The sequence below is a fragment of the Cladophialophora immunda genome (assembly GCF_000835495.1).
Source record: "Cladophialophora immunda strain CBS 83496 unplaced genomic scaffold supercont1.3, whole genome shotgun sequence".
In the NCBI taxonomy this organism is placed as follows: Eukaryota; Fungi; Ascomycota; class Eurotiomycetes; order Chaetothyriales; family Herpotrichiellaceae; genus Cladophialophora; species Cladophialophora immunda.
In genome coordinates this window covers 1,317,451-1,342,093 of record NW_015622543.1, presented here as the reverse complement: position 1 = coordinate 1,342,093, position 24,643 = coordinate 1,317,451, and the positions used below count along the sequence as shown (strand labels likewise).

The 24,643-nt window shown below is 53.3% G+C and overlaps 7 protein-coding genes across 8 annotated transcripts; 5 read left to right on the top strand and 2 right to left on the bottom strand.

Annotated features, from left to right (window-relative positions):
- Positions 1 to 197: 197 nt before the first annotated feature.
- PV07_05002 lies at positions 198 to 3,582 on the bottom strand. 2 transcript variants are annotated; one of them, XM_016391864.1, is made up of 5 exons: positions 2,993 to 3,582; positions 1,588 to 2,928; positions 1,238 to 1,536; positions 887 to 1,190; positions 198 to 790 (listed from the first exon to the last, which is right to left on the bottom strand). In XM_016391864.1, the coding sequence occupies exons 1-5, from the start codon at positions 3,014 to 3,016 to the stop codon at positions 788 to 790; spliced, it is 1,971 nt and encodes a 656-aa protein (XP_016249383.1). In that variant the 5' UTR covers positions 3,017 to 3,582; the 3' UTR covers positions 198 to 787. The 2 variants fall into 2 exon arrangements, with proteins under 2 accessions (XP_016249383.1, XP_016249382.1); XM_016391863.1 differs by having other exon boundaries at positions 198 to 748.
- Positions 3,583 to 3,847: 265 nt separating this feature from the next.
- PV07_05001 (uncharacterized protein) lies at positions 3,848 to 5,428 on the top strand. The gene is made up of 2 exons (XM_016391862.1): positions 3,848 to 5,060; positions 5,143 to 5,428. Exon 1 carries the CDS (start codon positions 4,117 to 4,119, stop codon positions 4,897 to 4,899), a length of 783 nt encoding a protein of 260 aa, XP_016249381.1. The 5' UTR covers positions 3,848 to 4,116; the 3' UTR covers positions 4,900 to 5,060; positions 5,143 to 5,428.
- Positions 5,429 to 5,704: 276 nt separating this feature from the next.
- Positions 5,705 to 8,810, top strand: PV07_05000 (uncharacterized protein). Its single transcript, XM_016391861.1, has one exon. The coding sequence runs from the start codon at positions 5,769 to 5,771 to the stop codon at positions 7,701 to 7,703; it is 1,935 nt and encodes a 644-aa protein (XP_016249380.1). The 5' UTR covers positions 5,705 to 5,768; the 3' UTR covers positions 7,704 to 8,810.
- Positions 8,811 to 9,070: 260 nt separating this feature from the next.
- PV07_04999 (uncharacterized protein) lies at positions 9,071 to 11,176 on the bottom strand. The gene has a single exon (XM_016391860.1). The coding sequence runs from the start codon at positions 11,151 to 11,153 to the stop codon at positions 9,477 to 9,479; it is 1,677 nt and encodes a 558-aa protein (XP_016249379.1). The 5' UTR covers positions 11,154 to 11,176; the 3' UTR covers positions 9,071 to 9,476.
- Positions 11,177 to 15,107: 3,931 nt separating this feature from the next.
- PV07_04998 (uncharacterized protein) lies at positions 15,108 to 16,715 on the top strand. Its single transcript, XM_016391859.1, has 3 exons — positions 15,108 to 15,665; positions 15,892 to 16,046; positions 16,151 to 16,715. Exons 1-3 carry the CDS (start codon positions 15,280 to 15,282, stop codon positions 16,570 to 16,572), a joined length of 963 nt encoding a protein of 320 aa, XP_016249378.1. The 5' UTR covers positions 15,108 to 15,279; the 3' UTR covers positions 16,573 to 16,715.
- An 826-nt stretch (positions 16,716 to 17,541) lies between these two features.
- On the top strand, positions 17,542 to 20,844 carry PV07_04997 (uncharacterized protein). Its single transcript, XM_016391858.1, has 4 exons — positions 17,542 to 18,691; positions 18,745 to 19,221; positions 19,275 to 19,349; positions 19,406 to 20,844. Exons 1-4 carry the CDS (start codon positions 17,947 to 17,949, stop codon positions 20,152 to 20,154), a joined length of 2,046 nt encoding a protein of 681 aa, XP_016249377.1. The 5' UTR covers positions 17,542 to 17,946; the 3' UTR covers positions 20,155 to 20,844.
- Positions 20,845 to 20,920: 76 nt separating this feature from the next.
- Positions 20,921 to 24,034, top strand: PV07_04996 (uncharacterized protein). Its single transcript, XM_016391857.1, has 3 exons — positions 20,921 to 22,117; positions 22,215 to 22,321; positions 22,370 to 24,034. The coding sequence occupies exons 1-3, from the start codon at positions 21,200 to 21,202 to the stop codon at positions 23,541 to 23,543; spliced, it is 2,199 nt and encodes a 732-aa protein (XP_016249376.1). The 5' UTR covers positions 20,921 to 21,199; the 3' UTR covers positions 23,544 to 24,034.
- Positions 24,035 to 24,643: the final 609 nt, after the last annotated feature.

Sequence of the window (24,643 nt, the reverse complement as noted above, 5' to 3'; positions counted from 1 at the left end):
AGACTCTGCGGAGAATAAAGGCGCGAGGTAGAAAAGCGAAAGCGAGGGGGGACTGCTGCTTGCCTCGAGCGTGCAGCTCACGTGATTAGGCCAGTCCTGAATGGGATAGTCAGGATAGACAAAGACCAATCATTCTCGATCTGGCAATGGGGCCTCCTAATGTGGAGTTTGGCGCAGCCTCGAGGGCAGCCTGGGAAGGGCACAAAGCATGATAGGACGATCAGCGAAACTGCCAGCGGGGAAGTGAAGGTCAAGACATTTCTTTACGACTCGGACATTGTCTTTCTGTCACTCCCTCTTTCCACCATAGGCGGTTGATCCGCCACGTTGCTCGTATCTTCATTCAGAGGCTGAACATGTCGATTAGGCCTCGAAGTACTCTATCATCCACAGGACATCGCCAAAACCCAACGCAAGATTCATGGTGTGCACCGGGTGTCTGAACCCTGCGCAAGCTGGGCCTCAGTTCGAAGTAAACCAAAACTTCAATCAAAGCCGACCGCTTGCTGACGATTCACGATGAACTTTGGTTCACTCAGTCATAGCTCACTGTCCCCACCGACAGCCCAACTGGCTCGTGTCAACGCTGCGACACACCGCTTCCGGGGCGTTGAATATGAGGCATTTGTACGGTCCGGTGAAATTCGATGGATCCTCCAGAATGGGTGCGATGTCTTCTCGATTTGCCATCCAAGCTGCTATTAGACCGGCGAGATCTCGTCTGACCATGTGAGTCTGCGCGTCGCCTCTGGAGATTCCAAAGCCATGTCAGAAATAGCCATCAACGTCACTATAATGATAAGAGAATGTCTTAGCCAAAGTGGAGATGACAAAGGGGTGACGAGGGTATTGCTGAGTTGCGCTATGCAGAGCAGATGCGGCTTACCGATGATGGTTTGGTCGATGACGATTCATCATGCAACTTGAGAGCATCTAGCCTCGCTTGGTTGTCCTGTGCAGCATCCGTCTCTGGCACTTCCTTGATACTAGGAGTTGTCGGTGGCTTTGCCAGTCCAGCCTTCATGCGGTTGGCCTGCTCGGTGAGCTTGGCCCATTTCGCCTCGCGTGCCTTTTCCCGTTGGGCGGCAGAGTTTTGCATTTCATTGTAGTCGTGCGAACATTCGTCGAAAAGCTGAGGGTTGATCTCCATGAAAAGTTTCATTGCATTGTAAACCATGCCATGTATTGTGCTGACCTCAGGTTAGCCGAGGCCAAAGTGGAAAGAAAGTATACGTACCGGTTCCAATGGCCCTTCGAATTTTCATACAACGGAGCAAACATGATCGGGAGGATGGTTTCGACGTTGTCACTGACGAGATTGCAGAAGTATTCGTTGTTCCAGAAATACAGCGCACGCTCGGCCACTTGGAAATGAGGACTCGCTACCGATTTGGCCAATTGGTTGAAGAGAGGCTCCTGGACTTTGGCAAATTCTTGCGGATCCATGACCTCGAAAATATCCTCGACCTCATTCAAGAACATGACTTCTTTGGTACTGTTGACTTTCGGCCAATAGCGCAATAGACCAAGCACAACCTGCAGTATCGTCAGCATACTAAGCGCCCGATGATATGGAGGACGACCTACTTCTTCTGTCAACGCCGCGTCTTTCTCCAGGAATTGCACAATACAATAGGCCAATTGGGGATGATACATGCTCAGACTCTTGACTTTGTGTAGGGGAATAAGAACTCTCGTCAAAAAGAGCTTGTGCTCTTCTTTCAGCGGAAGAGCGAAGCCGTTGATGATGGAGCCAAGAATCTCGAGAAGTTCGGCTATGCCGTTGAACCTCTCCGTCTCATACGTAAACTGGAAAAAGACATTGTTGATCGATCTCCGAATGTAGGACCGAAGATTCAAGAATTTGCCGTAGATGCGGTGAAGTGTGGTCTTCAAAAAATCTCTTTCCCTAGGATCTTCCGAGTCAAACAGCTCCAGTAACTGTAGGACAAAATGATGGTCAATGTAGGCCTTGGCAATGTTTGTGTTGAAGTCTTGACTTTCGATGAATCGCAAGAAGAACTCGTATACAACTTGGATGTGAGGCCAAGCCACCTCAAGGACCGGTTCATCTTCCTCAGGATCAAATGCTTCACCCTGGGGATTGACAGGAGGAGGAACTGGGCGGAAGAGGTTCTTGCTAAACATTTCGACGACTTTCGGATACATCGGCTCGGTTATCACCGATCTGTTGTTGGCAACATAATCCAGGAGTTCGTGGAGGGCGAGTCTCTTGATTTCTTTTGATTTCATGTCGGCGGTCTGGTCATTGAAATCGAAGATGATGTTACATTGATCGATCTTCTGCATGAATAACTCCTGTCTTCGATTGGGAGGGACTTCATGGAAACCGGGCAATTTCTCCAGATCACGAGCTCTTTGATCCGATACGTCAAACCTCGACGAATGTTGTCTCTTGGGAGTTCGGACGCCCTCGGGCACATCTTTTGGGGTAGACTGCAGTCTGTCGAAGAGGAGGGATTTCTGACCGGCCTTGGGAGGCGCTAGGTCGCCAGGCATCGTTTCAGTCGCGCCGGGTCCGGGAATGTGAGGAGCACTTGGGCTTATGATAACACTTGGAGCAATGTGATGACGACCCGCGGCTGTTCCAGGTCCGCCTGGCCCATGGCCGGAACCTTGCGCCATGTAATGGGAAGCCAGCGAGCCCGACCCTGCGGCAGAGCCAGTATGATGTTGAGTGGATCCGTGATTGGTGTTGGTGCCCTCATGGTTCCCGCTCTTGTTTCGCAGATCGTTCAGATTTGTTGACGAGGACGTCGGGGTTGCGGTGTTGGAGCTATTGGGAGATCTCGAATCACTACCGGGGAGCGTAGTGGATGATGACAGCGGAGACGCGGTGCCCGAGTTATTCGCATCCTTCTTCTTGGAAGACTTGTTGCCGTCTTTTGCCCTCGACAACTGCTCATGCTAAAATATCAGTGAGTGGGAGCATTTGGATGGGAAGAGTACAGGCCGCGGGTTGGAGACCTACCACTCTCTGTCTGAAACCTTTCATCTTGCCAGACTCTCTTCAATATCGGATGCTTTCACGCACCAGTAACAGTGAAGACGTTTGTCGTAGTTGATGCGACGCCTTGTCGATTCCAGGAAGCCACGAGGCTGTTATGTGCGTTTCATCCGAGTCAGAACCACCGGATCGGCTGCTCAGTAGGAGGCGACGGGTAGGGGTGTCGGGGAAGACCAGATCAATTCAACACGATGCAGTGATGCCGGCAACGTCCTTCTCTTCTATCAATTGCTCATTCTTGGGAGCACAGCCCTGGCACAGAGGAAGAACGGCAGCACGGTCGGCTGGTGGAGGGCGTGATTGAGAGGAGCTGGGGGAGGGTTCGGTAGAAGGATGCAGAGCCCCCAAGAAGAGCGCGGCGGAGAAGGGCAGAAAGAATCGATCTATGATCAAAGGCGTCGAGTTTGAGGGTGGTTTAATGATTTATGTGCATTGGGAAGGGCATCCATTGAAGAGCAGTCAAGGTGACGAATAGTCGAGTAGTTGTGCGCAGCTCCAAGGCCAGATGCAAGTCAAAGTGTAGTCGCAGTCGCAGGTTGGCGGGGACGGGTTCAGTGTTTCGGTGTCAGTACGCGGCCGGGTTGAGGTGCAATTTAGCAAGTTAGGCAAGGCCAACATTGACCCAGTGATGCCAGTGGGCGTCAAAGGTGCCTATTGGCTTAGGGGCTAGGCTTAGCGGGCACCTACAAGTAGGGGTCACTTTGTTTGGGTGCTCGGAATAGTTGCCTGGGATGGGTTGCTAGCTTCGTGGTGGAGCACTAGTCACATAGTTTAATCCCTTGGCTGTGGAATCAAGATTCTGTTTCATCACCTCAGTCATGGGGTCCAAAGATAACCACGCTCCAAGTCACAGGGATATATCACCCGAAACTTGGAAAGAAACCAAGCTTCAGCACGAACGGTACTTCCTTGCAACTACCGGCCTTGGCCTTGTCCTTCCCCGCGTCAACCAAGGTGAGACGCTTGTCCGCCTGTATCCGGCTGCTATTGGACGAGTAGGGTGAGGTGCCATTATGAGAGTCGGAGGCGGGCGTGACTAAGTACACGCCATATATCGCCCATTCGTCACCTCACCTATCTAGCTACTCATGCCAGTACCCGAAATGCCAGACCCTGCAAGAGACGGCCAGGTTGCGCCGTCGTTCCAAGTCCCAGATATCCCTGTCGTATCTATCGAGCATCCATGCATCGTTCAAAATGTGGAGAAGGCTGTTGCTATGCTCGGAAGACCTACAGAGATCGCGCAGAGTCTTGAGCCTGGATGGGATAAGCCGCTGGGACTCAAATTTCAGCCCAATGATCCAAGCAGCCGTACGGTGCTGTCTTACAACAAACCAACCAACAATCTGCTGCTAAAAGTGACAGTTCCCAAACGAACAGGCAGGAAAAGGAAGCGGGGGTCTGATGGGCAGTATCTCGAGCAACCCACAGATTCCCAACCTCGAAGAGACGTCAAATACCTCCTGCAGTCACTGGCAGACAATCGCGAACGCTACCAGGCCGAGGTCGTGGGACCGACTGGCTCTACGCACATTTGGCGTACCATGCCAGATTTCACCTACTCGTCTAAAGGATCTTCATTTTTGAGCGAGATACAATCCAAAATTCTTCCTCAGCGGTATCCATTGCTCAAGCAGTGGTCTTTCCCTCGATCCTCCGTTGAGGCAGAAGCCGAGGCTGTTCCTCCTCCGGTTCTCTCCGCGCAGAATCTCCCGGTCAACTTCACATATCGTCAGGGCTCTGCCGCAAAGGCCATCGTCGAACCTACCTCCGCAAGCCAGACCCTAGATGATACAGATGCGTCTGCGCAACCACCCACAAGTCAAAGCCAACCGCAGGATCAACAGACGTTGCATAATGAAGCCACCTGAGCGTTTTGACTCCCAACTACTCCGGTGAATGTCATAAAACAGCCTCAGATTTCGCACACTAGGCTATAGGGAAAACAATTCTCTTGCTTGGTGGCCTGAGTCAATACCTTCGGCATTTACACCTTTTCCTAACTCTGGAGCTTAAAGGGTGATGCCCTGAAGTAAGTCCCATTGAAAGCTCTTTCCTTCTGTCCGCTCTGCTCGTGGAACCGCTCTTGGCGAGCCAGCGTCTGACGTTAACAGTGCGCGTTCCGATGAGAAATTAGGGTCACGTATCTGAATGAGGAGACTCCGCGGCTATCGCCAGCGGATCCAGATGAAGGAATACCACAAAGACAACAATATAGTCAACGATTTCTGTTGGGTGAAAGTTGTTGGTCGATACATGTTGAAAGGAATAATGTCGTCCAACGGAATGTCTATATGTATGGGGATCTGCAGATAGAGAACATGAAAATGGGATGAAGCCATGCTCTTACTAGGCGGCTGTTAGTTGTATACACTTGGAAAATGCCCAGCCTTGACCTCGAGTGTTATAACAGTTTGCTTCCGCATCTTCTTGGGATGTATCGCCGCTGCCCCTTGCATACCTGTCCTTTGCGCCTGCCACGTGATGCACCGTAGAATGTTAGTCAGCAGCCAGCCGACCGTCCGCCGGCTCCGATATGTCTTGGCGATCTTGGCGAGCCGCCGACCAATAACAAAAGGCCCCTGGTGCTTGCCGAGCCGTGCCAGTTCATTGCGCCGATGACTCTCTCAAGAAGCCCCGCTTACGCGATCTTTTCCTCCCTCCTTATCGCTCGATCCTTCACCAGTGCTGCCAATGCATCACGAGTCTATCATTGCCACTGTCTCCATGTTTGAAAGCGATGGCCACAAATAGTCGACAACCGGTCCAAACCATCTTCCCTTCCGTGACGAACAAACCTCGGATCCCAAGTGGCCGAAATCACGCCTACAAAAAGATCCGATGGAAAAAGTACGATCCCAGCAAGAAGTCTCCAAACTCAGCCCCGGACCAGTTTGTTCAGTGGCAACCGCCGGACGCAGCGCGAGATGAGGAGCAGGAGGACACTATCCAACGGAAAACAAAGTCGAGCGACCCCAGACAAAATCCGCAGTCGAAGTCGTTAGTCTTTGTCTCTCCGGTTGAGCCTCTTCCGCTGAATGGAACACGCGAGGATCCGTTCCTAGCACTGCCCATCAAGTCAACTGAGACCGTTCAAGACAGCTTGGACTACTACATCACCATCTGCAAAGGCTTCAACAATACGAAATCCGTCGTCCCCGGCCCAGTCAATCCTCATCTCTCGCTCTTGCTACCCTACGCACTTAAGCATACTATTCTCTTCGAGTCTATCATATCAGTCTGTCGAGCATCTATTCTCATTTCCCTTGGAAGACCCATATGGGATGACTACGCCTTCGTTCATCACCGTGGCAGCGCCATCGCGGGTCTTAACGAAAGGCTCCAATCCCACGATGCTACAGACGATGCAGCCTTGCTGACTGTTACGATGCTCATGACACTCGAGTACCTTTCAGGCAACCAGCGAGGCGTGATAATGCATTGCAAAGGTCTGGAGAAAATGCTTGAACTCCGCGGGCCGCTCTCTGATGACAAAGACGATCCGGACTCGGAATCAGGCTGGCTGAAATTCGTCAAACATGGTCTCATAGCGTACAAGGCTTTAGGCTCCTTCGTGACAGGCCAGCCACCAGAACTGCCTCGCGACTCGGTCGGTTACCTCAGGGAGACGTTCCAAGAACTCCACCTCGATCAGCCACTCGCCTATCCCGAAACTCCGTTCCCACCGGACCTGTGCATCATCCTCTCTCGCCTGCCTTCGGGGGTCTCGGAGCTCTGTGTTGCATCTAGAATATCGGTTCAGATGATCAAGCTCCTCGCCTCCATTTCAGCGGCGACCACCCTCCTCGCGACTGAAACTGTCAGCTACGAAAACCTCCTTGACCGCACCTGGACCCCACCTTCAGAACTACCCCTCCCCGATTCGTCCCAGTACGACGAAGAATGGAAGCAAACCATGATACAAACCATCCTGTCCTCCCTGCAGCGAATGTCCTTGACATCCACCTGCCCAATCGAGTACAATCTCACCATGGGCCTGCTAGCCTATATCTTCCAGCTCCGAGGTCTGGCGCCCGTAAACCTCTTCTACGACCCCATCCTCCATAAATTCATTACCACGCTACCCACCCACACCAAGCCAAGCTCGCTCCAAGAACAAAACGCCCTGGTTTGGTGCAGTATGGCTGTTGCTGGAGCCCTTGGTCTTCGTGTAGTTCCCATGCCCAAGTCCCACTTGGTTATGGAACACATGTTAGATCTTTACCCACAAGCGCGTCAATGGGCTCGTTTGGAAAAGCTTCTGCGCACATTCTTCTATACCAAAGAAATCGGTGCCCATTGGAAACGTGTTTGGCAATCCGCTATGAAACGACGGGAGTTCGTTCTCGGGCAACAGCAACACAAGACGCGCTACATCCATGCCGAGACTAACAGTCGTGGGAACACTGACAATCAGCCAAAAGAGCAAATCCTTCAGTCCCTGCAGCATCCGCTGGACTTTCCGGAATTTGACATGAATTCCGAGGCGATAAGGGCACATATCCGCCAGCACATTGCTGGTGCGCCAAAGACTGTGCTGGAAATGTCCCAAGCGATGGGTCTCTGTCCGTTCCGACCCCAGGTATCATCACCCTCCACAACCAGCTCTGCATCAACCGCGACGGCGACTTCCAGTCCGAGCACCGTATCGACTCTCTCACCAAAACCCACGTGAGTATACACTTTGCAGTATGTATTGAGGCGACGAATGCACCAGTCTCTCTCCTTGCTCTCTGAGCCGTACACAGCCTGCTTGATGGAGTCGTGGGAGTCAGTCCTTATATCATCCCCTAACCACGAAACCTGCGTCACTCTCCCTCCACAGCCCCAACTGTCCCGGTCAACGCAGCGGCTGAAGGGCACTTCTGTCATCAAGTCTCAGCTGCTCCTTTCCATTGAATGGATTTTTCTGTGCTTCTGCAACCATCGCTTTCGGCACGCTGAGAAATCGCAGTCTCTCGGAGCAGCAAGCAAACCAATCATCTGTCGATGCTGACAATATCCCCACTCACTTCTTGAATTCCACATCGCCAGGAGTTCATCCCTCCTGCGCTTCGCGACCCCCACTGAACTTGCAACGTACTTGCTCTCTAGACCATTCTCAGCGCCTGGACAGTTCGTACAGCATGGGTTCGTACAGCATGGCGCGGTGTGGTGTCTCGTCATACATTGACAATCCGACCGGCCGCGACCGCAGAGTCGCATTTCCACCCCCTGCGCCAAGGAAGGGGGAAGAAACCAGTCACTCTCCCACGCACGCACACACCTCTCAAACAAGGTGGAGATGTTTGTATCAGGTCTACCTGTCTTTGATATCTACATATCACTTACTCGGGACAATTCACGCCAGACAGTCGAAAAAGAAGCCGCAACACGTATATAGTGCCAATGATGGTAGTGGAGTCTGTTATTTGCGATACGCAAGGCACGATTTGAACCGCAGGCTGGGCGTAGGGGGTGAGGGACAACCCGACATCGAGGAGGTTCTATGTGGTCTTTCCTGTTCTCCGCAAACCACGGTGAAAGGTGTCGTGCAACCCGCCATGGTCAAAGGGGCCGTGGTTTGGGTTGGGTTGGAGTTGGCGATTGCTCTCCGTTGCTCGACTATGGAGATGTCGACGAGTTTGTGACTTGTCCGTGCTATATCGCCCCAGCTATCTAGGTATTAGGTAGGCACCTATGTATCTCGGGCACCACGAAGGCGAAATCATGGAGTCTATTTTTGAGTCATCCGGGGGTTGATACTGCTTCAAGAACTACCCTCCTCTATGCAATGTAGATGTCTTTCAACTCTATCTTCCTGCTTGCCGATCAATCCTTGCACATGTTCCCTCTGCTTACGCCCCTCGGAGGGCCCATCAACATAGCTCGTGTCCCGACGCGTCACGCTCTGTGACATTACAGGAGATGAAGATTGTGCGTGTACATCAGAGGCTCATGGGTGACAAGTTACAAGTTGATTGGATATCATTCTAAGCAATACTCATCTGTTCGCAGAACTGCCGTCTTGACTTCCCCCCCCCCCCCCCCCCCACCCCTAAACTCCGCTTGCCAGCTTGCTTCTGTCGAGACTTCGCCAAAAGGGGTTGGCGAAAGGGATACTTCGGCGCATGTATGTGCTAAGTGCCAGCCGACTATCTAACATGTGCTCAAGCGTCTTACCGTCATCTGCTCAACGTCGAGTGGCCGCTCAGTTGCAGGGCATGTCCGAGCTGCAATATCATCCCCACGAAAAAAAGGTCAGAGGTCCGTGGCGTGCGGATGCGGTGCCCGGCGCCTATGCCGTTGGATTGGAATCGACCAACTGAAGCGGCATGGTCCGAGATAAAGTGAGTCTTCCGCGCCGGCGTCGCCAGGGTAGAATGGTCATTCCGTCGTAATAGGCAATGAAAAATGGCTGATTGATCATGTCTTGACATTCTCTCTAACTTCCACCGCGACAAGCATTTCATTCTGTGCTCAAGCTCTTTAGCGTCTCCTGAATGCCTTGCTTCAAGGCGCGATACTGAATGCGTTGCAAAACGAGGGGTGGGTTGCGCAAGAGTTGCGCCGCTCGTGAAAACACTCGGTGGCCGTAAAGCAGAAGCACGACGGCTGTCATCAGCCAAATAAGGTAGACGATCATTGCCGCCATGTACAGTCGTAGTCGTACCACGACGGGGATGACCACACCGTCTCGTAATTCATGGTACCTGGCGACAATGAAGTTTCTGATCGGTCTTCTGCGCTTTCGCTGGAGGTGCTGTTGCAGACCATCGGCCATGTGCCAGGCAACCCGCCTATTGATCTTCTCCCAGGTTACGTCGCAGGTGTATCTTCGGGCTGCGATTGCCATTTTCGCACGAAAAGTCTTGTCAGTTGAGAGACTCTTGATGAGGGCAATGTACTGCGCTAGGTTGTGGGGAGGGACCAAATATCCAGTCTCTCGGTCTTGGACGATATCCGAAGGTCCTCCTTCGTCACGAGCGATCACTGGGAGACCGCTCGCCATTGCTTCCAAAACGACCAGTCCGAATGTCTCGGTGATGGAGCAGTGTAGGAAAATATCGCCGGTGGCATATGCACGAGCGAGGTCGACACCGGTGCGAAAGCCGGTGAAGATGACGTGCTCTGCCACGTTATCGAAGAGATGATGGACCTGGTCCTCAACTTCCGCGCTCATGTTGCCACCCACTATGAGCAATTTGAATGGAAACCCTTCTTGGGCGAGCCGCATGGCAACCTGGGCCAGGAATTCGAAGCCCTTCTCGGGAGCCAAGCGACAGACGCAGACTAAGATGATTTCTCCATTGGGTGCCAGCTCCTTGTGGTACGCCTCGTCTCGCTGAGAAGGATTGAACAATGTCGTGTCAACGCCTCGGCCCAGTCGGACCATCTTGTTGCTCGGAGCGCCCGCTTTCTCGAGGTAACGGCGGACGCCAGAGGAAGGGTAGAAGATGGTATGGACGGTTCGATGGTTGAACAGAAACCCTTGGACGACGCCCAGCAGCCACACGGAAAATCGGGCAACGGGGCCGGGGAAAAGGATTTCGCTGTACGCCGACAGATCGGTTTGGAAATTGAGGAGGACGACCGGTGGATCGTGTAGCTGGCGGATCTGGAACAGCATTTGAAAGCCAGTAGAGGCAGGACTGGCCAGATATACTATGTCGGGCTTGAAGGTGTGTTTGTAGACATCGTCGAGCTGGAAGGGGTATACGACGGTCAGGTCAGGATTGTAGGGCAACTCATAGCCCGGCAGTCGGAATTCCGTGAGGTTTGCGCCGGTGGTTGGCTTGAGCCGCGACTGTCTGGAGTGAGGAGCGACGATGGCCAGTTGCACACCGTTCCGGCGTAGGTACTCAATCAACATGAGGGTGGTTCGACTCACGCCATTGACGGGGCCCAGGGATTCGGTGGCGAGGAGGACTCGCTTGCCCTGGAGGTAGGAGGGGAAGGCATCTCGCTTGTCGGGCGCAGCAGTGTCAGTGCCTGCAGCTGCTTGTGGCTGCGGCGACTTGGACGAAGGAGGAGATAGTGCTTCTGGTGCAGCTGGTGTCGTTGTCTTCGTCCTGTCATTGCTGCTGGCCGTGATGGGAGCAGGCAGCGTGTCCTTCTCTCGACCGCTGGCCTCGTCGACCCGCATCGTTCTTGGTGCTTGGTTCGTTGGGTGCCGGAAAAATAAAGGAGAAAAGATGTTCCGTCTTCCGAGGCGCAGTTACCCCTCGCCTTATCCTTATCCTCTGGTCCTTTGTCCAGCTGCTGCTTATCGCGCACCGCACAACCTTTGATTTCCCGGGCTTTTGTTGGGGGAGAAAATGAAGGAGAAAAGTGAGTAAGTGACAGACACACAGACACAGACAGACAGACAGACAGACAGACAGACAGACAGACAGACAGACAGACGCAGAATTAGTCACTTTGCATGTCCAGTTCTTTCCCTTCTTCTCCGTTCCTGGGTTTGCACGTGGCTCTCTTGCTCTGCCTCTTCTCACTGTCGTTCCCTATTTCTCCTCCTCGCGCTGGCAGTCCCGATGACCTTGTTATGATTTCATTCAGTAAGATGCCTCGCTCCCGAGATGATCTCTTTATGGCCTTGATCCCCGGATCCTCGTGCGCCCCTCGGGTCATGAGCTGCCCACCAGACCAGACTTAGGCCGATGGTGGCGACCTTGACCAAAGTCGATTCGGACGCGTAGCAGAAGCTGACGGCTCCCACGTGGGTGCGAGCGCTGAACACAGTGAACAGCAGGCTTCCCGACCATGTTTACAGTGTCAAGGCGAGCATTTCCAGCAACGCCCGTCGCCAGCCACTCAGATGCGTCGATTGACTGCGCGTGCTCTGGTGCCTTTGATACAGTCGCCCTTTGTGTTGATTCCCTCGCGCTCGACACACCCGCCCATGACCACCGCCGTGCCCATGACCATGTGAGTCGCGCTCGAAGCTTCACACATTCGCCCCGTTTTTCGTCTTCCACCCTGGTGAAAAGTCGGAATCTTGTAATTGCTTGCGCTTGCCCGGCGGCGCCTTTGCCTGCTCTTGAAGCCAGGCTTCTCTTATCTGCGGGCTTGTTAAAATTCGTCGGTGCTGGTCACCGCCGTGCTCGTGCTTAGATTAATATGGCCTGATTCCGTCAAATCTCACTTCTCGTGCTTGTTGCTGTTCTCCTCCATCTCCCAAGCAGAGTGTGCAGATAGCTGGAACCCGAGTCCTTGCTGCCGCCATGGATTTCGCGGTCCCCTCCCTCGTCGGTACCTCCGACGGCAGTTCATGTAACGACTCCACGGGTCTCTTGACACCAGACAGCAGTCCTTTGTTCCGCCCCTCGCACCCCAAAGACTCGTTTGAGACGCGCCTCGCTCATGCTTTGGAAGAGCCCAAGAGGCGCCGACTCGATCCGCCCTCAGCCCGCGCCGAGAGCCCTTTTATCCCCTCGTTTGCGGACCTATTTGCGCCGGTCCCCAGTGACGTGAGGAAGGTCTGCGTGATTGGCGCAGGCTATGTTGGTATGCAACCCCCACATCTAGAGCAGATACGTGGGCTATGGAGGTGAACTAATTGAACCCTGCGTCTTCAGGCGGTCCTACGGCGGCAGTCATTGCGCTGCATAACCCCAAGGTTGGCGTCGAGGTTCTGGACAGAGACCAGCGACGCATTGAACGATGGAACTCCGCTCACCTCCCAATCCATGAGCCAGGGTTGAACAAGATTGTGCGATTGACAAGAGACGGTGCAATAATAAAGGAGCCGGGCGAACGCAGCTCGAGCTCTCAAGGGCGCAATGGCGAGTCTGAGTACGTCTCCAGACGCGGGCCGAACCTCTTCTTCACGTGTGATACTCAAGTCAGCATCTCCACCGCGGACATGGTTTTCCTGGCAGTCAACACGCCCACCAAGACCACGGGAGTCGGTGCAGGAAGAGCCACCAATATGATGGCTCTGGATGGCGCAGTCAAGGATGTGGCCATGTATGCGAAGCCCGGTACTATTATTGTCGAGAAGAGCACGGTACCCTGTGGGACCGCCCAGCGCATCAGGAACACGGTAAGTGACCCGTTCCACGCGGGAGGCAAAAGTGGGTTTCTGACTGAGATCTACCAGCTCGATGCGTTGCGACCAGGCGAGCCCTTTGAGGTCCTATCAAATCCAGAGTTTCTGTCCGAGGGGACAGCGATCAAAAATCTGATGAGACCAGATCGTGTGATCATTGGGTCTTCGGGCACGCCCTCTGGCAAACTTGCAGCGGATGCTCTCGCCAGTCTGTATGCCGCATGGATCCCCTCGTCCCAGATTCTGCAGATCAATGCGTGGTCATCAGAGCTTTCCAAGCTGGTGGCCAACGCGATGCTCGCACAGCGGATCAGCAGCATCAACTCAATCAGTGCCATATGCGAGGCGACAGGCGCAAACGTTGAGGAAGTCGCGAAATCGATCGGCCTGGATACCCGGATAGGGCCGCAATTCTTGAAAGCCGGTCTTGGTTTCGGGGGGTCATGCTTCAGGAAAGACATTGCCAGCCTCACGTACCTCGCAGAGTCTCTGGGGTTGGAAGAAGTGGCTCACTACTGGAGCCAGGTCAACTCGATCAACGTCATGCAACGTAATCGCTTCGCGAGAAAAGTGCTCAAAAGGTTCAACGAAAATCTGTTTGGCAAGAAGATCACTTTGATGGGATTTGCATTCAAAAAGAACACCAGCGACGCACGCGAGTCTCCCGCTGTGGACGTGATCCGAACGCTGTTGGAGGAACAACCTGCGGAGATTGCAATTTTTGATCCCTATTGTGACGAAGACGACATGCTCCGAGAGATCAACGCAACTGTCGGCAATGCGCCTGGTTTCGCCAGTGAAACCTCCTCCGTAAAGATCTACACAGATCCATATGAGGCTTGTATGGAGTCGAACGCCATACTCATCATAACAGACTGTGATCAGTTCAAAACCTCGCCTCAAAGGCTCCGCGGCAGCAATGCGTCCGAAACGAGCTCACCCGCTAATCGACCTACCAGCAGATTGGGGTTGCCAAAACAGGAACAAGACGATTACCTGGGCGCCAGTTTTGCAAATTACCGACTCGCTCCTCAACCCGATTGTGTGGACAACTGTCCCGACTGCAGGTCGAAAGCCAGAGGTCCGATTTCAACCGACCCGGTCGAATGGGCTCGCATCGTCTACAGCATGAGAGAGCCAAAATGGATCTTCGACGGTAGGGGGATTGTTGATGCCGATGAACTCGAGAAGCTCGGAGGTGTCCGCGTTGATGGTATTGGGAAATGGCGCCCTGAAGACGGACAGAAGCGCTGCTGGTGATGCCAGTTTCGCTTGGGACGTTTCGACGCTCGATTGTCGCGTTGTTCAAATTGTTTTGGGGTGGCCTTTTTGAGAAATCAGACTTTACCAAGCGACTCAAGGGCCGCCATGCTCAAAGTCATCAGACCCACGCCTAGCTTGCCCAACTTCAAGGCCGATCCGTGTTAGCTGGGAAAGCCAAATGGCGACAGGATGCATGTCTGGCGTTGAAGCGCAGTTCCGGAATCAGGGGCGTTCATCGTTGCCATTGCTCCTTTGGGTTTTTCACACCACCGCACCCCGTCTCCTGGTCCGTTGTTTTCCCACGTCCACATATAGAGCATTTAAACTCCCAGAAATCCACAGTCAGAGACAGATAGAGAGGTCGCCTAGATTTGTATGAAGTGCGTATCCCAGTCACAAAGGCGTAGTCGTCTCATATAGGTATCCCAAGTGGAAATGGGAATAGATGTCCGGGCAGATGGGCATGGATGAAGAAAGAAGAGTTCAATGTTCTCGGTGCAAGGCTGGGCGGTTTTCACAGGGAGGCAGGGAGGCCATTTTCAATATCAGGCTTGGCGGCTTCCTCTGCGCCAAAAAGATACCGAGGCTTGTTTCTGCTTCTCCTCCTCGTCCTTCTCCGCCACTGCTGCTCTCTGGCTGACTTACCGCCTTACTGCTGACGCTCGCCTGACCTTGGGGTCTTCAAACTGCGGGGAATGGTCTGGGCAAAGCATGTCTGGACCGGATGGTTACTTGAAGCCAGTGAGGGCTGTGAGACTATAAAAGCTAGGTGTACTCTTCCTATAAGCAATTTTACCGAGATCTTGTGAGACGTCCCTGTATCTGTTTCCGCAATTCACACTTGTACTACTGCGTGACTGCGGCTATTTCTTCGACTGTCGTGATCGCCCGAAGGAGGTGGCTCGGCATTGCTTACCTGCTCACTGCCCTCACCCCCGACGAATCCAGGCCCGTCACCATGGCACAACCGGCACCAGCACCAACATCACTTGTCCAGGACGAAAGCGCCTCCTTCAACATCTACTCGCAAGCGCTCACCCGCCGACCCCTCCCCTCCGACCCGGCCGTGCGCGCCGACGTCGAGCACGTCCTCGAGCACGGCTACGTGATCATCCCCAATTGCTTCAGCGCGGCCGAGGCCCGCGAGGCCCGCGACGAGATCAGCCGCCTTCTGGCCAAGGACTCGTCGCCCGAGGGGCAGCAGCAGCCGCTGGTCGGGCGCAACAGCTTCGAGGGCCTCAACACGAACCGCATCTACTCGCTGCTCAACAAGTCGAGGGTTTTTGACAAGTTTGTCATCCTGCCCCGTGTCCTCGCCCTGAATGACTTTTTCCTCGATCAAGGGTGTGTATCTCTGGGATTTCGTTTTTCTATACATTCATGATTGGCGGCCTGGTTTGAAGGATGTTGTGGGATCTTGAGGGTTTGCTTGTGCTGTGCTGTGCTGTGGAAGAGAGGGTTGAGTAATCGTGACATGCTTCGCTTTCATTCTTGGAGGCAAAGGATCTGACATGATCTCATCGAATCTGATTTAATCTGGTCTGACTGAGCGCGGCAAACGCCAAAATAGGTACCTGCTATCGGCGTTCCACACCATCTCGATCAATCCCGGCGAGCAGGCACAGGCACTGCACCACGATGACGGGTATATCCAGTTTCCCCGGCCAAGGTTGCCGTTTGGAGCGGCGATAATGGTTGCCTTTGACGAGTATACGGCTCAGAATGGTAAGTGTTTGAACATTCTAAAGTCTTCCTTGCGGGCGCGAGCTTGGAATACCGAGGACTCAGGATCTGTTGACTGACGATTTGGGCGCTTCTGTTCTGCTCAGGTGCCACACGAATCATCCCCGGTTCACACAAATGGGACAGCTCACGGCGAGGCACGCCCGAAGAAACCATCCCCGCGCTCTGTCCCGAAGGCGGAGTGGTGTATTTCATCAGTACCTTGTGGCATGGCGGTGGAGCCAACGTGTCGGACAAGCCTCGACAGAGCGCCACGGTGCAGTACTGCCAGCCTTACATCCGGCCCATCGAGAATCAAATTTTGGCCGTGGATCCCAGAAAGCTGGACTCAATCCCGCCTCGTATCGTGGAGATGATGGGATATAAACATATGCAACCATTCATGGGCTATGCGGACGGCTTAGGCCCGCGGAGGGCGGCGAGACGCATGGTCAAGTGGTTGAAGGAGGAAGTGGATGAAGATCCTCCGACTTTTGCACACGGGTTCAGGGAGGCCTCCAAGCTGTAGTCATGAACACAAGGGAACAAAGTCGCATACCCACAGGGTCAGGACTGGCCAGGTCATTTGGTTTAAGGCATCGCACCATGGACAGGGCCAGAAAAGTCATCAGAGTTCAGCCCCAGACGAGGCTGTACTTGTACGGAGCACCCCGTATTGCTTTTGCCACAAGGGATCGAACTCGGTGATCCTTGTCTGTTCTTCGTCTTAAGTCATACTCGTACTCGTAGACCAATAGCCACCACCTTATTTTTGACCAACAGCGGAGGTCTGTAAAGCCGAACAGAACGAGGCCGCCGTCAACCGACAAATATGCAAAGGATCAGAGATGGATAAATCCGCAACGGCAGGAGGTAAACCTGAAAAGTGTCTACATCATAACGGCTCCGCAGGAGATGGATGAAGCTGCGTGGCTGTCTGGTTGGCACACAGCAACAACGAGCAGCCCCGGATGTCCGGAATAAGAGGCTCCCTGCATGGAACGGCCGGAACAGGACAATGTGTGGGCAGCTTGGGGAGGAGAGAGTTTCATTTGAGGGCCGCGGGCGGGCAGATGATTTGATCTGGGCAGCTGTGATCAGATTGCATTGTTGGATTCGCGTCGTTTGGCGTCTTGGGTGTTTGTCATGGTCGCCAGCCTGACTCAGCGCGCACCTCGACGTCAGTGCCGTGTCATTGTACATGGGACTAGCGCCTCTAGAGTTCGTTAAAGGATTTTTAGCCCGCCGGGTGATTGGAGGGAGGAATGCTTAATTACTCTAGGCCGTCCGCGATCGTCGCGCTAGGGTCTAGTTGAGTTAATTGCTCATCTTTGCTCTGGTTAAATGCCCTGTTTGTTAGGCGTGCCCCGGCGTGCCCACTGCCCAAAGGGAGATTCTTCCCGCCTCCCATCGTTGTGCCTAGGCGCGGCGCACCACTGGGATCACCAGGGATCACCTGGGAGGTCCCTAGTTGCTCCCCCAAAACAACCTGGAAGGGCGGCGGGCCAACGCCAGGCAAGCCACGGAAAGAGGAAAAGTCTCGAGGCCCAGAGGAGACGGCGCTGCCGACTTGGGCTGGCTGCGGCTTTCCTCTCTAGCAACACTCGTCTGCATCTTGTTGTATCCGCTGCTCTGATCGAGCTCTGTCGGTGATCTACTTGCCCTCTGTATACTGTTGCCATTGATTCCTCGGTGTGCGTTGACAGTGGCGGGCTGACTGCGTATCGCCATCTCACTGAGGGATCGCCGACCTCCAAACTCAAACTTCAACTCGGCTCACTCAGGCCGCTCACCCACGACTCCCTCTGTGTCTGCGCCTGTACCTCCGGTCCTCATCGCCGACGCTCATTGTGTCCGTGTCCTTGATGCGACGTCCCTGAGGGTATCTCAAGGCCTCTACACAATGTCTTCGTCGCGGCCGGGTTCGCGCCGCATCAGCTCGGTCAGCAACTCCAATACTGAACCCTTCCCTTCGATACCCGAATCGCCGGCAGGCCCAAGTTCTGCCAGCAACAATACCACCACGACCAGCACCACGACTACGACGACCACCGTGCACATCCCTCATCGTGGGAGACCCTACACCATAACCTCCACCCAGCCCCCGAGCCAAACTCCCAGCATTGTTGCGTCCACGCCCGACAACACTGTCATAACTAATGCGACCGCGACGAACCCGACTGTAACGAGAACCACCTATACCGCTCCTCAGATCAACCAGATCAATCAGATCAACCGATTCCGGCCAGTCGGGATCAGGAGACTGCCCTCGTCAAACCTGCGAGCGGCAGCGCAAGATGCAGAGACCTCATCAAGTCAACCTCCCAGCCGGGCTGGGTCTGGTAGAGGACGCAGCAGTTCTGCACCACAACGTCCGAACTTGGGCATTCCGGGTTTAAACACACTAACAAGGCAAAGCACGAGACAGTCACTCCTGCCAACCCTCGCCGAAACCCCCTCGGCACCGGAACATGCAGATGGCACCGTGGATCGGGACACCATGAATGAGAACGTTACGGGCGGCGTAAGTAGGAGACGGAGCATCAGCAATGCTGCACGTTCCATTATCAGCAGAATGAGCGACACGTCGCGCGAACGACAAGGGCCTGAGTATGAAACAGAAGTGGTCGACTTGCTCGATGTGCTTGGTAAGTGGTATTCATATGATGTATAAGAATGGGCGATGCTGATTGAATTCTAGATCCCGAAGTCTCAACCCTGACTACGCTCAACAACGTCCAAAACTCGCTGTTCGTGCCAGACCTGGGAAGATGGTTAAACCGAAGACCTACCTACACGCTGAGTCGTCGGCCGACGCAGACGCGGAGACCCGAGACGATTGAAGAAAAGGAAGTGGGCATCACTCCGGTCACCACTGAGGCGGCACCAGGAGAGGAGCCACCCGTGGCAGGCCCGGAAGAGGAGGAGGAATTGGGTGCTCCCGCCACCATGCAAAGGACCTGGTCATATCAACGCAAACCCCAGATTGAGCGCACCCACAGCATTTCATCAGTCGTTACAGACTCTCACTTTGCCGTGTTACCACACGGTGTCTCCCTCGAAGGATGGAGTGATGAAGATAAGGAGGCCCTGGACGATCATGTCAGGCACATGCTGCACTCGAAACGGTCGAAATTTAAGCAGAGAATGATTGCTTTTGGGAAGTATATCCGGAAACGTGAGTGGTGAAATCTCCAAGGCTTCTTGCCCGCTCGCTGACAATGACAACAGCACTTGGATTTTGCGTGTTTTTGTATGCGACTCTAATTACTCTATTTGGTTTGGCTTGGGTTCTTTTCTTGATCGGTAGGGTTGAATGCATACTCTCGACATGATCTTGATAGCTGACGGTGTTTCCTCAGGTTGGATTTATGTTGGAGACCGACAGGAATACGACGTCAATGTAATCGACAATGTGCTTGTTGCCCTTTTTGCCCTTGTCGGTGATGGTCTGGCACCGTTCCGAGCTGTTGACACATACCACATGTGTTTTATTGCTCATTATCATCACTTGACGTGGAGATTACGACGAGAAAAGGGCATGCCAAAGCTGCGCGACCACAACGACCTCCCTGCTCAAGCGGAGAAGGAAGCTGACCCCGAGTCGGGGACTCCGGAGGATTCCGAATTCTCGGTTTTGACGCCCAAGCAACAGCAAAAGCTCCATCACCACCAAGCCAAGTTCTCCAAGTCACATTCCTTCTACAAGCCCCACGAAACAAGCACCCACTACGCTTTCCCGTTACGCTTGCTGGTGGCCATCGTGGTGCTTCTGGACTGTCATTCCCTGTTCCAGATCGCGCTCGGTACCTGTACTTGGTCAATCGACTACCACAGCCGCCCGCAAGCCCTGACGGCGACGATTCTGTCGTGCTCCATCACGTGCAATATCATGGCCGGGATCTTGATCGCCATCGGAGACCGAAGAACCCGCAAGAAGGACGTGGCTTTGAGAATGGAGAGACAGGCCTTGACCCAGACAGCCATCAAGAAGGTGGAGAAGCACAAGAGAGAGAGGCTGGAACACGAGCGTGATGCTCAAGGGCGAGACGCGAATTTCGAAGTTATTGACGAAGAGACTGCGGACCAGGTTCATCCGGGGAGTCATTAGGCATGGCTGTCGAATTTGCCGATCCAGCTGCAACAGAAGCATGGCGTTGGGGGAGGAAGGCCTCTTAAACTCGTACTAGCCGACATGACCCCAATACGATAAGCAATTGGGCAGGATGGAAGAGGTGCATCTGTTCCCTTATTGACTGCATGGTGATGTCCATACTATTTTGCGGAAACTTGGGTGATAAGAATACTGGCCTCGTCGTAACAAAGTCCACGCACAGGTCTTGTGATCTCTGGCCAAAATCAGCACCATTTGGATCTTCTTTGACATTTCAAATTCTCTGACTTATGCGCTGGTTCTTGAGAGGAGGTGGAAGGAACTGGATTTTCCTTTTGCCGATTACCTATAAAAGTGATGGCAAGGCTGAGGACAGGGTGGATCAGCTGTTGGCCTTCCAATTGATACGTGGGACAAGGCTGACACCTGGCTAACATTTTCTGGCAAAAGCCCGACGACCCTCGGTTTCGTTTTCAATTTCCACCAATATGAATCCCTGGCCAGCCTCGAGGAAGCTGGAAGTTGGAAACATGGCTGGACGCTCAATCAGGCTGAGGGGGGTTGTCGCAAGGCATATTCGGTTCATTTCATCCTATGGACATGCAGTGCCACATGCGGGGCAATCCTGGTCTTTCGAGGAAATGCTGGTGAGGCTGACTGGCGTGGAAGATGGTGAGGTGATGGCAGCCATTATGATTGGCATGCAGTCCTGTTTCCGCATGCATGATGGTCACGCTCAGCCTCACCAGGCGCTTACAGCCCAACACCGCCTCAACGATCGCCAACTGGAAAGGCCTTGTTTTCCATCATCCTCCTCCTGCCTTTGCTCTCCACTCTTTCACTCCAACCCTGTCGCCTTTGCGTGTCGATTACTTTGGCTTATTTCAAGATAGGTCTGAAAGCGGAGCACAGTTGATGTCTCGCCTGCTGTCGCAAGTCTGCTGAGCACGCTCGCTCTTGGGCATCCCACGGACTCAGATTTCCCCGTCGAAGCTCGACAATCTTCGCAGCCTCTGTCTCTCTGTCCTCATTCCCGGAGAACATGGCCGAGGTTCTTGGTGTAGTTGCCGGTGGTGCGGGCCTCGCTAGCCTTGCGCTGCAACTGTTCGAGGTTTCCCAAAAGCTTCACGAACTGCGTGCCAACATTCGCGACGCTCCTGCCGATGTCCGCGAGATCCTTGACGAAGTCGACCTCTTGCGCACCGTTCTCTCTCAGTATCTCAATGTCTCTGGAGTGGCTGATACTCACCGTCTGCCGCCGACTCTGGTGCAGAAGCAAGCTCTGGACCACTGCTTCAGAGTCCTCAGCGTTCTACACAATATTGCACAAGAGCTCGAAACGACGATGCGAAATTCAAGCTCGAAGCGACTGATCAATTGGGCTAAGGTCGAGGCCGTCTTCAACCGGAAGCGATTTGTCAAACTGCAGACGGCCCTCGAGAGAGCCAAGTCGACACTCGTCCTTGCCATCCTGACGAATCCGAGTTCGAAACCCAGGATCCCCGAGAACGGAATCGTCATCAACGAGCCCTCAAGAAAGGAGTCTACAGAAGTTGCTGCGTTCTCCGCGAAATCGACCAGTCTCAAAGCACCCGCCACAAGCACAAGGACTACAAGCACGGGCTCCTGGATCGCGAAGTACAACATAGGGATCGCAAATGTGTACGTCAGAAGCAATCACAGTCCACAACGAGCTGAGGCCGAGAATGGTGCGCCTCAAAACCGGCTTAGGATGTCTGTTTCGTTTGCGTCTTGGATTTTCAGCACTGCACTGTCCTTCATGTTCGACCGTCGGCCACAAGGGATCCGGGTGGCGCTACAAATCAATCGACTCGTTCGACCAGATGCAGAGATATTTCACCTCTGTGCTGCAGGTGACGCGATGGGTGTTAGGCGGTCCATTGCTGATGGAAAAGCTTCAGGTTGCGACGTTACTTACGAGGGAGTTACTCCGCTAATGGTGTGTTAAGTCCAAAATCCCCCTTCAACATGAGACGGATGCTGGAGCTCCACTTACCTACCATCGATTGCACCTACTAACGATGATAATATTGCAGGTCGCCAGCCAATACGGGCATGCCGAAGTATGCCGTGTTCTTCTTGATGCAGGTGCAGATGTGACCGCAAGTTTTCTTGAGATTTCCGGAGATATTACACTCCAAGTGTATGGCACTTTCTTGGTTTCAATTGATTGGTCTAATCATCCCTCTAGGACTGCTCTGACCCTTGCTCTAAATGGAACTTACCTTCCACCGTCTTCGGCTACGGCTCTCAGCCGTCACGTTGACCCCTGGTTCGACTATTGGCTGGGTGTCAACAAAAGCAAAGTTGGTGGGGGACGTCCGTATGCCAGAGTGAATACGGATACTGTCCGCGTTCTTGTCGAGCAGGGAGGGAGCTGCATTGACTTCGGCTGGTCACCACCCTCATGCAACCCCGATCACGTTAAGTATTCCAATAATTGGACGCCTGTTCATCTGTCCCGATGTACGCCAGAAGATTTTCTCTGGCTAATGGCGCCAGAGAGAATAAATTTTGTTGGCAAAGAATTGGATATGTTCTATATGTCTGTGGCCTTCATACAGTGTTACGTCCTAAACTCGGACCCTCGCAGGATATTCACTGCTTTCTCAAAAGTTACTGATTTGTCAAGATTGGCAAAATTCCACGAGGACAGTGGGGCAACTATCTTGGACTATCTAGTTTCAATTCTACCCTTCGTTAAGGGTGAATCTTTGCGTTGCCTTATACTCATGTTGGATCAACTGGTACAGGCAGGTGCGATTGAGACTGCAGAATCTTTGAGGAGATGGGCGCTGCTCGTGTGGACTACTGCCATGAGCCTTCATCGTTATATGTCCAAGCACCGTGCCTGGCAGCCTGAGCTTGCATCACGAATTCTGACTAGCGGCTTGAATCTCTGGCTGCAAGTATTGGGAAGGGCAAAGGTTGATATTCTTCGCTACCTCGTCACACAATGCGAGCGTGGCGCAGCGGATGCCATTGAGTGCTATGTTTCTTCGACGTCCACGGAGAAGTTTCCCGAACATTTCCTCGACCAAAAATGGTACGTTCAGTTATCCTTTCGGGACAACGCTGAAGCAAACGAGACACACAATCATCTTCGGTTCTGGATTGAGGCCAAATACTTTTCTGTGCGGCGTACCTATCCTGCGCCGGGAGGCTGGCTCAGCGATGAGGCCGAGGGAAGTCAACAAGGCGCTGATGATATGGATCAGTTGCACATCGATGGACTACATTTGGGAAATAGCGACGATGAACTGAAGCTGGAAGGCAGCGATGAGGACGAAGATGAGACATCTGACGAGGACGCCACTGATGAGATTTATGAAGTTGAACAGCAGATTCAACGAGCCGTCCCGTAAGTGACGGGCGTCTGCTCAAAGAAGGCTGTACGGCAAATGGCAATGGCATCAGCAACGCTGCAGACAAATCCTCTATTTCTCCTCTCCCCAAGATCACGACGTCTCCAATTCCTCTTCCGCAAACCTCCTCAAAGCAATCTGAGACTTCAACATGTCAATCTCGTTACTTCCAACATTATGATGTCTTCCGACGAAACTCCAGCACCCAGCTTGGTGAGACTCCACGTTGCCGCTCGCTGAAACTCACCTCCCACCGCGAGTCACACTCTTTCATAATATCTTCCAAGCCTCGACTTTGCAGCTGTTTCTCAGCGACGTCTTGCAAATCACCCAGAATTGTGGAACGAATTCGATGAACCGCCTCCACGGGAACGCCCCAGGTCCCATAGACGTACATCTCCAGGCTCCGGGTCATGGCCAACTGGAGACCAGTCAACCTCGGTATGATATTTACAATACAGCCTGGAGAACAAAACCTCAATCTATGGCTCGGAGCTGTCGTCTTCAGTAGAATCGAGACTTCGGCATGGACCTGTCGGCTCGTCGAGAGGAGGGGAGTCAGACGTGCGCTGAAGGCATGGTATTGCCGCCCACAGAAGCTGTCGACGTTCGTGCAGATCTGATCATTTTGAGCATTGGCTGGAGTCAAAATCTCGACGCAGGCCGACCAAATTTGTTGTCGGATTTCGGTTGGGAGCTCAAGCAGCATCATCGCTGAGGTGTGAAGGAGGGGGTGGACGGTGCGGCGGTCGAGAGTGCAATTCGATAGATCAAACGAAAGTGCCTCCTGTTCAGCAACGAAGTTCGCATAGATGGACCATACAAGGGGATTCAATCTGTATTGGTATAACGACCCAGGGTTTACCTAAAGATGGTCCTAGTCTTCAACCCACCCATTGGCAATGTTTCCTGCATGTTCACTTGTGGGTGCTTAGTCACTATTACTGGATACTCTCCGCTAAAGATTTTGCCAAATAGGGAAACGAAATTTCGCCGGATTGGGCAAGACGATCAACTGTGGAGCCCGAATGCTCTTCAGTCCACATAGCCGTCAGGCTAGACCTCGATGGCTTTTCATCATGAGAATTCACCTTCTATGC